At 38.6% G+C, this 13,610-nt stretch overlaps 1 protein-coding gene across 3 annotated transcripts in view; it reads left to right on the top strand.

Moving 5' to 3' along the window:
* The window catches only part of cep162 (centrosomal protein 162), a 54,999-nt gene that overhangs the window by 14,730 nt on the left and 26,659 nt on the right, over window positions 1-13,610 (top strand). The window contains exons 4-17 of one of the 3 annotated variants that reach the window (XM_037537366.1): window positions 740-832; window positions 1,155-1,493; window positions 2,504-2,656; window positions 3,820-4,009; window positions 4,150-4,223; window positions 4,444-4,508; window positions 9,902-9,932; window positions 10,014-10,139; window positions 10,371-10,553; window positions 10,748-10,829; window positions 10,920-11,163; window positions 11,425-11,650; window positions 13,123-13,262; window positions 13,374-13,565. In XM_037537366.1, the coding sequence (XP_037393263.1) occupies window positions 740-832; window positions 1,155-1,493; window positions 2,504-2,656; window positions 3,820-4,009; window positions 4,150-4,223; window positions 4,444-4,508; window positions 9,902-9,932; window positions 10,014-10,139; window positions 10,371-10,553; window positions 10,748-10,829; window positions 10,920-11,163; window positions 11,425-11,650; window positions 13,123-13,262; window positions 13,374-13,565 (2,138 nt within the window). The remainder of the gene's footprint in view (window positions 1-739; window positions 833-1,154; window positions 1,494-2,503; window positions 2,657-3,819; window positions 4,010-4,149; window positions 4,224-4,443; window positions 4,509-9,901; window positions 9,933-10,013; window positions 10,140-10,370; window positions 10,554-10,747; window positions 10,830-10,919; window positions 11,164-11,424; window positions 11,651-13,122; window positions 13,263-13,373; window positions 13,566-13,610) is intronic. The other 2 variants (XM_017706877.2, XM_017706878.2) reach the window with 2 other exon arrangements.

Genomic DNA, 13,610 nt, shown 5'->3' with positions numbered 1-13,610 from the left:
AATTTACAATAGAAGGAAAAAACATTGAGAACCTTTAAGTTAATGTGAAGTTTGGTTTATTTATTTATTTATTAATTAACAAGAAAATTTGAACCATCTCTATTGTCCATTCATCATGAAATTTTCACACAATGAGAAGAGCAGCTGGAGTTTTGTAAAACTTTGTATCTCCAAAATGATAACTTTACAGGAGAAGCAAAAAACTTACTTTACTTTTAATGCAAGTCAATGGAACAGGATTTCTTTTCCTAGTCACTTTTATTGGTCCATTCGTTTTGAAATTCGCACACAGTGAACAAGGCAACAGGCATTTTCAAATTATGTGAAAAACTGGAAAACAACAAAAATGGAGATACAAGGTTTTGTTCCGACAACAGCGATATATTTTATGTATGATGTACACAAATATGTGTATGTATCTATGTATGTGATCTGCGTGCGTTAGCAAGTGATGCAGAAAATAGGTGAGCCTGTGCCTCTCTTACACAGTAAACACAGGGCTGTGTTTCATTGCCATAATTCCAAGAATCAGCAAATATGTGCATCATTTGTTTTTCTGTAGGATTTTCCTTCCCTGAGATTTCCTTGCCTTTCATTGCTCTGGAACATCTTAATAGCCTGCCTCGCCAGTTGCAGACTAACTGTTTATCCCCACTTCTTTCCCATTCTGTTTGTGTGTGTAGGTTATACACTTTCTTTATTTTCCAAATTCATGTTGATTTTCTCTTTCTTAACTCAGATGAAGCAGCTGAATGTAGGTTCATCAAGGGTAAAAACATTCAAACTGTGGACATTCAAGAGGGGAGCAGACAGAGACAGAGTTCATCTCTGGGTACAGCTGAGTGATTATTAACCTTAGATATGTTCTGTTGACATCTTCAAAAATACCCTTGTGTAGACTGCATTAGGCCTCTGCTTCCCTTGTTTGTCACTTTTTCCCTAGACCTTTTTATATCTTTTTCGTATGTAACTAAGTGGTGTGCTGGTCTTTCTACTTAGTGTGAGTGGTGTGCTGGTCTTTCTACTTAGTGTGAGTGGCGTGTTTATTTTTTTACTTTGTGCCTCACTGTCAAGGTACAGTCCTGTCGCTATGACTACATTTTTCATTTTGTTGCTTCTTGCTCTTGTTTCCCTCACCCTCTCTTTTCCATCAGTAGTCCCCACTAAGCCCACTCCTAAACCTCGCAGCAAGGCGCTCGACATGGCCAGCCATCTGGACAAGATGTGTCTGCCTAATCAGGAGACTTCCTTCAACGCAGATAGGCAGAGGGGCTCTGAACACATTGTTGCAAAGCCTAAGAGCCATCCATCAAAGGAGCACAGTTATTCAGAAGAAATAGGTGCCTCAGAAGATGGCTTTCTTGCAGAGTCAAGTAGTCCATTCACACCTGAGAACTCCCACTGTGCACCAAGACAGTCAAGTGTCATTCTCATAGACTCTGACAACGCTTCCACAGTGAGCAGTGATGCTGATTCTTCCAGTAGTGACAATGGTAAAAATCTGAGACCGTCACTGCCTCTTACAACACTGGCCATCGTGTGTGTGTGTGTTTCTCATTATTAATTAATATTCTATAAATTTTGTTTGTTCAAATATTAACACTTTTCTCAGCAAATAAACACAAACGCGTGTGTGTGTTACATATAAGCCTCAACAACTACATGCTTTCATATTTTATTGTGTTCGCTCATTGCTTTTATTACAACCTCCATTCTTTTCCATTCTGTTTTGTAAAGGAATCTGCAGTCCATACAGCATTGAGTTGTCCTCTCATAGTTGAAGGATGGACAGAAGCGCTTTTTGTTTTTTCAGACCTGAAGCAAGAGTGGAGTTTGATTTATCCCTCTCTCTCAAAGAAGAAAGTTTTACTATATATCTGATGTTGACTGTTTTGCTCGTCTGCTAGGTTTTGCACAGTTGTCAGAAGTCATATCTTCTCTTAATCTTTATTTTTTCAACTCCAGTTTTGTAAACCGCTTTTGTTTCTACTTTAACTTACTACTACTTCCTTATTCAAGTGGCTTTTCATATGTCTAATATCCTCTAAAATCTCTTCAGAATAATGAGTAATGTACTTAACAGCCCAATTTGTCTAATTTAAAAAATGAAGGGTGCTCTTTGATTTTTGCATCTACCTTATCTTACCTTACCTTTTGTTATCTACCTGAATATTGGTTTAACCATTTGTGTTACTGAATAAATATCTTATACACACACACACACACACACACACAAATATATTGGTGAAGCCTTAGAAGCAGTCACTGCTTTTTGCTATGCCACACAATCTGTGAAGACCAGCAATAATAATGTGTGACTGATCCGCTGCATGGGTAAGCTGTGAATCATGATTCAAATGTGAATGACTAAACAGTGAAAAGCCAGGGCATTTAATGCACTGATTAATGTTGCTTCAGCTCAGCCTTGATTTGATCAAAAACAGTTTTCATGACCGCTTTTGGTAGGTATCTGAAGTCTTAATTGGCCTTTTGTTGCTGGTAGGAGCGATGGACCCTGCAAAGACCTTCCGCAAATCGTTAAGGAAGTCGCAGCCCATCAAGGAGGTTGATGAAGAGCAGCTGAAGGAGCACAGCTTTGAAAACAAGTCCAAAGGGGACACGCTCATCTTCAGCAGAGATAGTCTAGAGCCTGAAGGTTGGCATCTTATCCATATTTGTTGTTGTTGTTCTTACTCTTCTTCCAAATGTTTTCACCTACAGCAGAGGTATACAGTTCTGGTCCGAGAAGGCCAATGTCCAGCATGGTTTGCTGAGGTTTTATTATAATTTTTTTTTTACTTATACACACAAACAAATTTCTTAACTTACGTTATTTAAAACTTACTTCAGACAGTCGATCAGCCAAGACGTTTTGGTGTTTAAGGTTTGCTGTGTTAGCGCTGGAGCTACATGGCTATCATTGCTAACAAAAGATAGTTACCCAAATTGTTTACGTAAATATACATCCACAAATCTTCTCTCAAACTGCATCCAGATCTGCCATGGTAGGTTTGTTGATTTGGACAAAGTATGTCATGCTGTGAAATATAAAAAGACAAAACTTCACCTTGTAGCTGATCAGTGCTTGCAGTCACTTTAGACATTAGGTGTGGCTGTTTGGTGTGTTCATATAAAAAGTGAACTTTTATTCATTTGATTTACAGTTAGTCATGCGTTGGGTATCTGACCACTTGTTGACTACTAGTGTTTGTTAGCAAGCTTACATCTGGATTAAGTGGAAAACAGTAAATTACATTAAACTGTATACTTTCACTGTACCAGCCAAGTATAGTATATATCTAACACAACACAGTATGTTCTTGTGAACACACAGTCACTGCACTGCAGAAGTGGCAATATTTTATTTTTTTTTAAGATACACAGAGTAGCTATTATTGTCCTGTCATTGAGATTTCATGCTTTGTGGGGCTGTTTCAAAGATCATGATATTTGTATTGCCCCATGCCTTGTCAGGGAAAAATCGACAAACTGTGCTGGACTCTGACCCTCCAGGACAAGAATATTGTGGGTCTGAATTACAGTCAATAAATTATTAGTCCATCTCTTTAGTAATGGTTGGTATAGTGTAGTGGGTAACACCTCTGCCTTCTATACTGTAGACTGGGCTTCAATCCCTCACCAGGGCAAGCACCCTACACTATACCAACCGATAAGACCGATAAGAGTCCTTGGGCAAGACTCCTAACACCACCTTGGCCTACCTGTGTAAAAAATGATCAAATTGTAAGTCGCCCTGGATAAAAGCTTCAGCCAAATGCCGTAAATGTAAGTAATCAGCTTTTTTTTGTGTGTTCACAGATTCAGTGTTGGCATTTGGATCGGCACGTAATGCAGCTGGGCTAAGCCTGAATGATGGGGAGGGGGAGGAGGAGGAGGAGAAAGCAAGGTTTTTTGCCTACCTGGACAAAAGAACGGAGTCTCAGGGTGATGACCCCAAATTGGACAAAAAGCAAGAATCCAGCGGCTCCACTTTCAACTCGCCACAAAGGTGCCATTCTCTAGCTGACAATGAACTGAGCAAACATGCCTCCTTATTGGTTTTATGAAGTATTATGGACTTGTGTAGAAGTGTTTTTGAGGAAAATAGCTACAGCATATCCATGTCTTCTTTGTGTGGGTGTCTTACAGGGGTGGAGCTGTATCTTTGACAAAGCAAGATCAAAGTGAAGATGGAGAAAGAGTTTCTGTTAAAAACAACTCGGGTAAAGGAATTATTAAGCCCTACTGTATTTATTTAAGTAATTATTTCCTGAAGTCCATACATACATAACATGTTGTAGGTTTTTCTTCAAGAGCAAGTTCTCATTATAATGAACCAAACTGTTGTGTGAGTTACATTAGAGGAACATGGATTAAGTATTATTTGAATTAAGGGGAAAAAATATTTAATATTGTTGTTAAACACACAAAATATTTCCACAGCAGCATCCCCTGCTTACAGTGAAGATTTTGAGGATGAGACAAGTCCAAAGGAATTTGAAGAGAAGGTGAGTGCATGTTCCACCTTCAAATTAGTCATTTAGTTGGTGCTTGTGTCTTTTTTATGGTTTGAGAGATTTTTTTTTTCTAATTATTTAGATACTTTGGTGAAATGCAAACTTCAAAAGCATGATATGGCACAAACTCTTAGGGTTCCACAGGCATTAGCTGAGACTGACAACAAAATTACTTTTAGCAATATACCACTGATGCAGTTTTCTCTGGCAGTGCTGTTATTTGCTTTTATTAGATCTGATTAAGGATGTAATTCATGTAATCTCATGTAATTTATTTGAGGCTATTTTGCTGCCCCAAACTCATTTGTTGGGGGCAGTGAGACTTTCCACTTTTCTCCCTCTGAAACTAGTATGTCCAGAGTACTAGCTATCAAACAAATAGTTAAAACAATTTCATGCTAAAACCTTTTGATGATAACATTGAACTACTCAGTATTCCCTCAGTAACCTAAGGATGTGATGAGGTTAAACTATTTGTTTGTTAATGCGACTTTTAACACTAGAAAGTATTGTTATACATTATAGTGGATGGTAACACGTTTTAATAATAGGCGATAATAAATAGCAGCTATCCATTATGAAATTGATCACAATTGATGGTTGTTAATAATTGTAAAATTGTTACATATCATAGTAGTAGTTACATATTATGTTACTACTATTTTAATTAATCAACATATTTTGTCACATGCTTAAGATTTGTTTTTAATCATTTTTATTATCGTTGTTGTTGTTGTCCAATAACCATTTATTTAATAGTCATAGATCTTAATTATTATGAATAACTAATCATTTAATGGTCTGTGTCCTGTCTTAAATTATTAAATAGTTGTTTGCTTGTTTAATCAATGATCAGTTTCTTTTTTTTTTTTTAAAACAATAATCGTGTAATAGGTGTAACTGCTATCATCATTGCCCCTTTAATCTGCCTGCGAGATCCTGCTTTTCTAATAGACTTTTTTTGGTTCTCCTCCTACTAATGCCAACCCGGTGTAGAGAGGATGGAGATGAAGTTCTACCACCCAGTCCAAGTAAATGGCTGAAGGACTTGACAATCATCCATTGTTTTGCAATTCAGACCATTTTTAACATAAACGCATGCTCAAAGACTAAATAAAATCCACCAAAATCACAGAAATGTATATCTGGACAGGACTTCATTTACCTGTGCACCACTTAATTGAAAAATGCAACCCCTTTTCCGAAAAATATAATTAAAAGTAGGATCCAATCAAATCTTCATCAAATCCAATTTATTTGTGGCGCTTTTTACAACTGATGTTGTCACAAAGCAGCTTCACAGAATTCCAGTAAAGACAATGTTTTAACTTGAATGTAAAAACCCCAGGTCAGCAAGCCAGGGGTGACGGTGGCAAGGAGAAACTCCCTCAGAGCTGAGGAAGAAACCTTGGGAGGAACTAAGGCTCACAAGGGGGGACCCATCCTCCTCTGGTCAAACTACCTACAAAGTTATTATAATACTAATATTAATATTAATAGTAGTAGTAGCAGTAGTCGCTATTAGTCTATGAAAACATCAATGTAGGGTCGGCAGCTAGTCCAAGGCAGGTGGCAGTAGCTGGGGCATGGGCAGCTTGTCTGAAGTGCATAGGAGGAGAGCTTGATAGTCAGTCGTCCTTCAGCGACCGGACAAGTAGGCAGTCATTTACTTGGAAAAAGGCAGGGAGATGGAATTAGTTTTATTCTGTTTGTTTGTACGTAAAACAGGGAATGTGAACATTTCCAGAGTGTGGCTAATAACGGCAGATCTGACTATGACAGCTTAACTAAAAGGAGAGAACCAGAAGGACACACAGACTCTGAAACAGTTTGGCATCCCTCGCTCCACTGTCCACAAACCTGAGTGACCGCATGCGAGCAGCAGGACGACAGCATTAGTGTCTCAGTTTACTATAATTCCCTGTGTCCATGGACCCCTGGATCTGCTGCCTTTATCTAAGGGGGAACATTAACTACCAAAAGCTAAACTGAACAAGTGAGTTTTCAGCCTAGTCTTAAAGATTGAGACTGTGTCTGAGTCCCGAACATTTTCTGGAAGATCATTCCAGAGTTTGGGGGCTTTATAAGCAAAGGCTCTCTGAAACCTTCTGAATTCTGGGAACTATTAATAAGCCAGCACTCTGGGATCTGAGTAGTCGTGATGGTTCGTAATAGGAAATAAGGTCTTGCAGGTACTCAGGAGCGAGCCTATGTAGGGCTTTATATGTCAGTAAAAGAATTTTATAATAAATACGGAATTTAACAGGCAGCCAATGAAGTGATGATAGCGCTGGACTGATATGATCAAATTTTCTAGTTTTAGTGAGGACCCTGGCTGCAGCGTTTTGGACTAGTTGGAGTTTGCTTAAATTCCTGCTTGTACATCCTGACAGTAGTGCATTACAATACTTTAGCCTTGAAGTAATAAATGCATGTACTAGTGTTTCTGCATCACACAGTGATAGGGCATTTCTTATCTTGGCAATGTGGCGAAGATGTAGAAAAGCTGTCCTAGTGATGCTGCCTATGTGTTGATCGAATGATAAATCTGAATCAATTATGACACAGATTTTTTGCTGCTGAACCAGGTGTAACTGGAAAGTCAGCAAGATTTAAAATTAAATCCGGTAGTTTATTTCTTGCCAATTTTGGACACAGAAGGAGAACCTCTGTTTTGTTACTGTTTAGTAGGAGGAAGTTATGCAACATCTAGCATTTCACGTCTTTTACGCAGTCCTCCATTTTCTTTAATCTGCATTTGTCATCAGGCTTGGCTGATATGTACATTTGCGTATCGTCTGCGTAACAATGAAAGTTAGTGTCATGGTTACTTATCACTGTGCCTAATGGTACCATGTATAGTGTAAATAATAGTGGTCCTGAAATAGAGCCTTGCGGAATTCCAAATCTTACTTTTGAATAATTGGAAGATAAATTGTTTACACTGACAAACTGATAACACTCTGTTAAGTAAGATTTGAAGATGTTTTCTAACCTTTCTAAGAGAATATTGTGGTCTATCGTATGGAAAGCTGTGCTGAGGTCAAGTAGCACTAAGAGGGATACGTAGCCTTGATCAGAGGCAAGAAGATCATTAGTTATCTTAACTAGAGCTGTTTCAGTCCTGTAATGTGGCCTGAATCCAAATTGGAATTTTTCTTATATCTGGTTCTTATGTAGATATGAACTAAGTTGTTGGGCCACAGCTTTTTCTAAGATCTTAGGTATAAATGGTAAGTTAGAAATAGTCCTGTAACTAAACAATACGCTAACATCAAGATTTGGTTCCTTGATCAGAGGTTTGATAACTGCTAGTTTAAAAGCTTTGGGAACATGGCCCAGGCTAAGGGGCGAGTTTACTATAGTTGATACGCAAATCATATAAACCATATTTTAAAGGGAAATACAGTTAAGACAACATATCAAATGTTCAAACTGAGAAATTTCATTGTTTTTCAAATATATACCCATTTTGAATTTAATGCCAACAACACGTTCCAAAAAAGTTGTAACGTTTTGTTTCATCACCTATTTTAACAACACTCTGTAGGGTTTGGGACCCAAGAAGACCAACTGCTGTGGTTTTGAAAGTGAAATGTTTTCCATTCGTGTTTGATACAGGATTCCAGCTGCTCAACAGTTCAAGATATCTTTTGTTGTATTTTTCATTTTGTAACCCTCCAAAAGTTATCAGTGGGTGACAGGTCTGGACTTCAGGCAGGGCAGTTTAGCGCCCAGACTCTAATAATATAGAGCTGTGCTCTTGCTGAAATAAGCAGGGCCTTCTCTAAAAAAAAAAAAAAAAAAAAAAAAAAAAGAAGACCTCTTGATGACAGCATATGTTGCCAAAACATGTATATATCATTCAGCATTAATGATGCCTTCACAGATGTGCACTAATGCACCCCTATACCATCATGAATACTGGCTTTTGAACTGTGAACTGATAACAAACTGAGTGGACTTTAGCCCAGAGGACACATTGTCCATGATTTCCAAAAAGAATTTTAAATGTTGATTTGTCGGACCACAAGATGCTTTTCCACTTCCCCTCAGTCCGTTTTGAGCTCAGGCCCAGAGAAGGTGGCAGCATTTCTGGATCCTGTTTATGTACAGTTTCGTCTTTGCATGTTAGAGTTTTAACTTACATTTGTGGATGCAGCAACAAACTGTTCTCACAGACTGTGATTTTCACACGTGTTTCTGAGCCCATGCAGTGATTTCCACTACAGAATCATGTCCGTTTTTAATGTAGTGCTTTCTGAAGATCAGAAGCAAATACTTTTTTTGGCCTTGTTTTTGCATGCAGAGATTTCTCCAGACTCTCTGAGTATTTTAATGTTCTTATGTGCCGTAGGTGATGAAAAGCAAGAGTTCTTTGCTGTTTTACATTGAGAAATGTTATTCTTGAATTGTTGCACTGTTTGCGCACACATTCTTTCAGAGTGGTGAACCCCTCCTCATCTTTACTTCTGAAAGACCTCTCTGAGATGCTCTTTTAATACCCAGCCATGTTACTGACCTGTTGCCAATCAACCACAAGGTGTTTTTTTTTTTTTATGCGTTTGTTTGTTTTTTAAAATAAGTATTACTCAACTTTACCAGGCTTTTGTTGCTCCCGTCCCAACTTTTTTGGAACGTGTTGGCATCAAATTCAAAATGGGCATACATTTTCAATAAAAAATTCTCAATTTCATCATTTCATATATTGTCTCTGTATTATTTTCAGTTAAATTTAGGGTTTAAATGTTTTGCACATCATTGCATTTTATTTACATGTTGCAAAGTGTCTCAGTCTTTTTTAGAATTGGGGTTGTAGTAGGTAAATCAGGTTGTATTTTTTATTTTTTTTTCTTTTCATGGGAGGAGGAAAGAAAAGCACCTACTTGGCCAATCCAGACAGAAATAAAATCATGGAGTAGCACCTGTTAAAGACGAACTTACCATAGGACCTCATGTACATTTAAGCCATACTGGGCTGAAGAGATTAAATCATCTATTATTATCTATTACTAAAACAATGTAAATACCCTCTTAAAACTTAAATACTTTTAATTTTGTTTTAAATTTGAAATGGTCAAAACTACTGGCACAATTCAGCCTGCTACTAGTACCAGAACTATGACGCCAAGGTGGAAAACAATTACTTTTATGGTATCAGACACAGTATGATATACTGTTATATATAAAAATGGACAAATGTGCAAAGCTAATTTGTTTGGTTAACAGTGTATCATACAGTGTCAGGAGCCACAGAGGTAAACCTCATAGTTCTGCGACAAAATTGTAGTCAGTCTTATTCAATCAGTGTCTGCCAGCTTTTGCAGCTTTTTATTTGTTGCTTCATATGTTAATATTTCCTTTTTTTTTTCTATTTGTTTCAGAAACCTGAAAGGTGTGGCATGCTGGCTAAAGGTGAGTGTACATGCATATGCAACTTACAGAAACATATTGAAACATCAAACATATTGAAAGAACCTATATTCTTTCCCCAAGTGTCACTGCATGACTCTCTAAACTCTACGGATGGAGCTCAGGTGCATGCTCTTGCAAATAATGCTGCAGAGAGAACAGAATACCTTCACGCCAGAATGGCAAAGGCAGCAGGAGAAGGTAATACAGGTCTGTTTCCATCTACTGATCATACGGGGAAAAAATGGCCTACACTGTCATCAGCAAATGGTCTACACTGTCATTAGTCACTTTTATTTATTTTTTTATTTAAACTTGCTTGCTTTTCTGCTTCCTTCTCTCTTGCTCTCTCTCGCTCTCTCTCTCGCTCTCTCTCTTTCTTGCTCTCGCTCTCAATTCTCATTCACACTCTCCTTTGCACTCTGTCACTCCCTCTTCTAGGTCAGTCGTATGGGCAGAGTGGTGCAAGTGAGATGGAGGCGTTGCAGGAGGCATACAGGCAAATCAGTCATTCAGTGGGAGAGTGTGAGGAGAAAGTTCAAGAGCCAAGCAGGAGTCCAGCCTCTCCTGCTACTCCTGAGTGCTCCAGAGGAACCTTCAAGCACCTCTCCACGGCAGAGTCAGGTCAGTCTCAGTGATGGAATTTTTACTCATAATGAGTTTGTTAGTGAACTGTAGTGGTGTAATCTAACCATATATGGCCGTATTTCACTTCTTTCAAATGCTTTAAACGCTGGTCATCTGAATAGGACAGTTCATTAAGGTTTGTCATTGGCTGCCTTAACAAAATCCCTTAAGGCCTTGTTTGTGTGTTGAAGATTTACCCACCGCAGAGGAGCTAATGCGGGCTATCGGACCAGACTCTGGATTCATGTATGGCCTTTCTCTTCAGCCCCTAAGGTGAGCTGTCTAGCACATCTGAGGTGATTCGGATATAACATGGTCAAAGATTGTTACACATGAGAGATCACATTTGTATATCTTATACAGAGAAGCAACAGGAGGTGCTGAAAGGATGGCTTCAGAAAGCAGCCCTGTGAGAGCTAAATCTGAAGACCCTGCTGGTGAGATCACAGGGGCAGTTAAAGAGAACCCTGCAGTAATGGAGCCACACCTAGCCTCCCCCCATAACAGACAAAGCAGTATTGCTGAGGAGGTGAAGAGGCTCATGCAGGAGCAGGAAGATTGTCAGGGACAACACCCAAGTGTCTCCAGCAAAGGCAGGAAGCAGAAGGTCAGGCAGAATAGCACGCTGTCCCTCAGCCTCTCAATTTTGTGTAATTTCACACCTTGGAGCTAACAGGCATGAAAGGAGAGTATATATTGGTAATATGAAAGTCAGAGCTGAGGCATACAGTAAAAGAAATGGTTGTTTTGTTCTTTTCTTTTAGTAACTTCCACTAGCTCATCATTTGCTCATGCATTCCTGCAATTGTGATAATGGTGATAATGATGATAATGATAATCACTTGTATGATATTAACTTTTCTTTTAGGTTTCTGGCAGATCTACCACCACAGCTTCTAGTTCGTTTGCCTCTAGAAAAGCTCCAGTACCATCTGTGAGGACCAAGAGAGCTGAGATTAGACCATTACCAAAGGCTTCTGCGCCTAACAGGACTGGCCACGCAGCTAAACCTCCATCTGCACTGGTTCAAAAAAATAGTCAGAACACCACCACCACTGAGGCACCTGCTCTAAGCCAGGCACATACTGTCAAAGGTATAACCCCAGTGAGGTGTTCTGTATTAAAAGGAAAACAGATTTGTGAATTGGATCACTGACTAGTTGGGAAAGAATATAAAAGAATTTACCTGCTATGTGTTCATTTAATAGAGCTTCTGTTAACAGCATCCATTGCTGCACAGCTGCTTCATAGAGTCTGAGAAAAAGCAGGGTATTTTGCGTAGTTGTCAACCTGTACGTTTTTTTTTTTGGCAATTTAGGAGGTATAAAATTGGCATGTCTGGACTGTAAATTAATGTAGATACATTAGCAAAGATATAGTGCTCTATAAAGAATATGAAGAGACTGTAGTGGAGACTTCCAGAGTTTGGCCTGTATCCCTGAGCAACCTACCACCCATTGATAATAATTTGATGCATGGGAATGCTAAACTAAAATATCTAATGGAACGAGAGGAACTCTAGATATAATGGAGCACAACAAGATGTGTATGAGCCAGACCTAAATTTATAAGTTAGAAGGAGAGGTTCGTGCTTGATGAGCGAAGATATTGGTAACCAGTTATGCTCATGTGATGCCCAAATATGCAGATACAGTTTCAGTAAACCTGTTTTGTGGTTTAACAAGGAGACCGTTAAAAAAAGAAATTGCAATAATCAATATGAGAGACAAAAAGGCATTTTGGAGTTTTGCAGTCTTGGTGACTTAACATAGGGTTCAGATATAAGAGATGAACCAATGTTGACACTGCTATTTACAAATAACTTCAGCTGTTCTATGAGACGGACAATCAGTATGAAGAATAGTGGAAGAAAAGTGGAAGGTCTGGAAACCAAAGGACCCACTAAGCAAACTTCACTTTCTTCTATTGATTATTTTAATTATTAATTTTATAATCATTCATCATCACTGCTTATCAGTAGAGAAATCAGCCAGTTAACCATTAACCAATAAATATATAAATGTTTTAGTTTAAATTAAAGCAACTTGAGAACCGCCAAATTGTGATTGTCTAAACCACAAGCTAAAATTGAACTACCTTTAAGCTTGGAAGTTCACAGCATAACTTTTAACTATGCATATGAACTTCAACCTACCCGCAGTCAGGCCATATATATTTGCTACCTTGGCTAAATGTAAGTAAGCAGACTCACGTTACTGCCATCTGTTATGTTTGGCTGATTTTTAAATTTAGTAATAAGAGAAGTTGAAAGCTTTGTTTTATATAAAATGCAGGACTGTGTTTGATATTTTTTATGGGTTTTGTCTATGATTTTAGACTTTATGGGTTAATTATTTATTGCTGACTACTAACAGTCAGTTATTGGTTGAAAGAATTTGGCATAATTCGCATTCCTACTTCTCAGTGATGTTTTTATGTACCAAAACATTGGAGATCATGAAATCAGAGTTGAGCTACTAGATACCCAGAGTCAAGCTTTACAAAACAGCAGTTTTCACCCAAAAATAGAACAGTCTATAAATATGGTACTTATGTTCTTGTTTAGGTCCAGACTCTGGTTTGAGGCTAAGCAATGAGCTAATTGCCTCTGTCCAGTCCTTTGCTGCCTTTTTACAGCACCAGATGAGTGAACTGAGCACTGGCTGTACTGACCGTTCAGACAGCAGTACACAACAAGTAAACAGAGTGAGTAAATAGATGCTTTATTACTACTTGAATGGAATGAAAGTTTTTTTTCTTTCTTTGATCCACTAGTGTACAGGTTCTCATCTCTTCTCCCTGTGGTGTGTCTGATAGACTGAGTTGGTAAAGGATGTACCTGCAGGCAGTGGTCCGGACCTGCCCTCGGAGCGCTCCTCCCTGGAGTGTCTGCGTCTGCAGCTGGCTCAGAGAGCGAGACAGCTTCTCCTCAGAGAAGAGCAGCTACAGCAAGACCACAGCAGGGAGATCAGTGCACTTAGACAGGAGAACTACATGTTGCACAGCAAGGTTAGTGCTGATACCTGCTCACTGGTGTTCAGTTTGACTCTTTTG

This window comes from Pygocentrus nattereri, chromosome 3, assembly GCF_015220715.1.
Source record: "Pygocentrus nattereri isolate fPygNat1 chromosome 3, fPygNat1.pri, whole genome shotgun sequence".
NCBI lineage: Eukaryota > Metazoa > Chordata > Actinopteri > Characiformes > Serrasalmidae > Pygocentrus > Pygocentrus nattereri.
The sequence above is the reverse complement of the archived record's forward strand: the minus strand, read 5'-3'. Positions and strand labels throughout refer to the sequence as shown.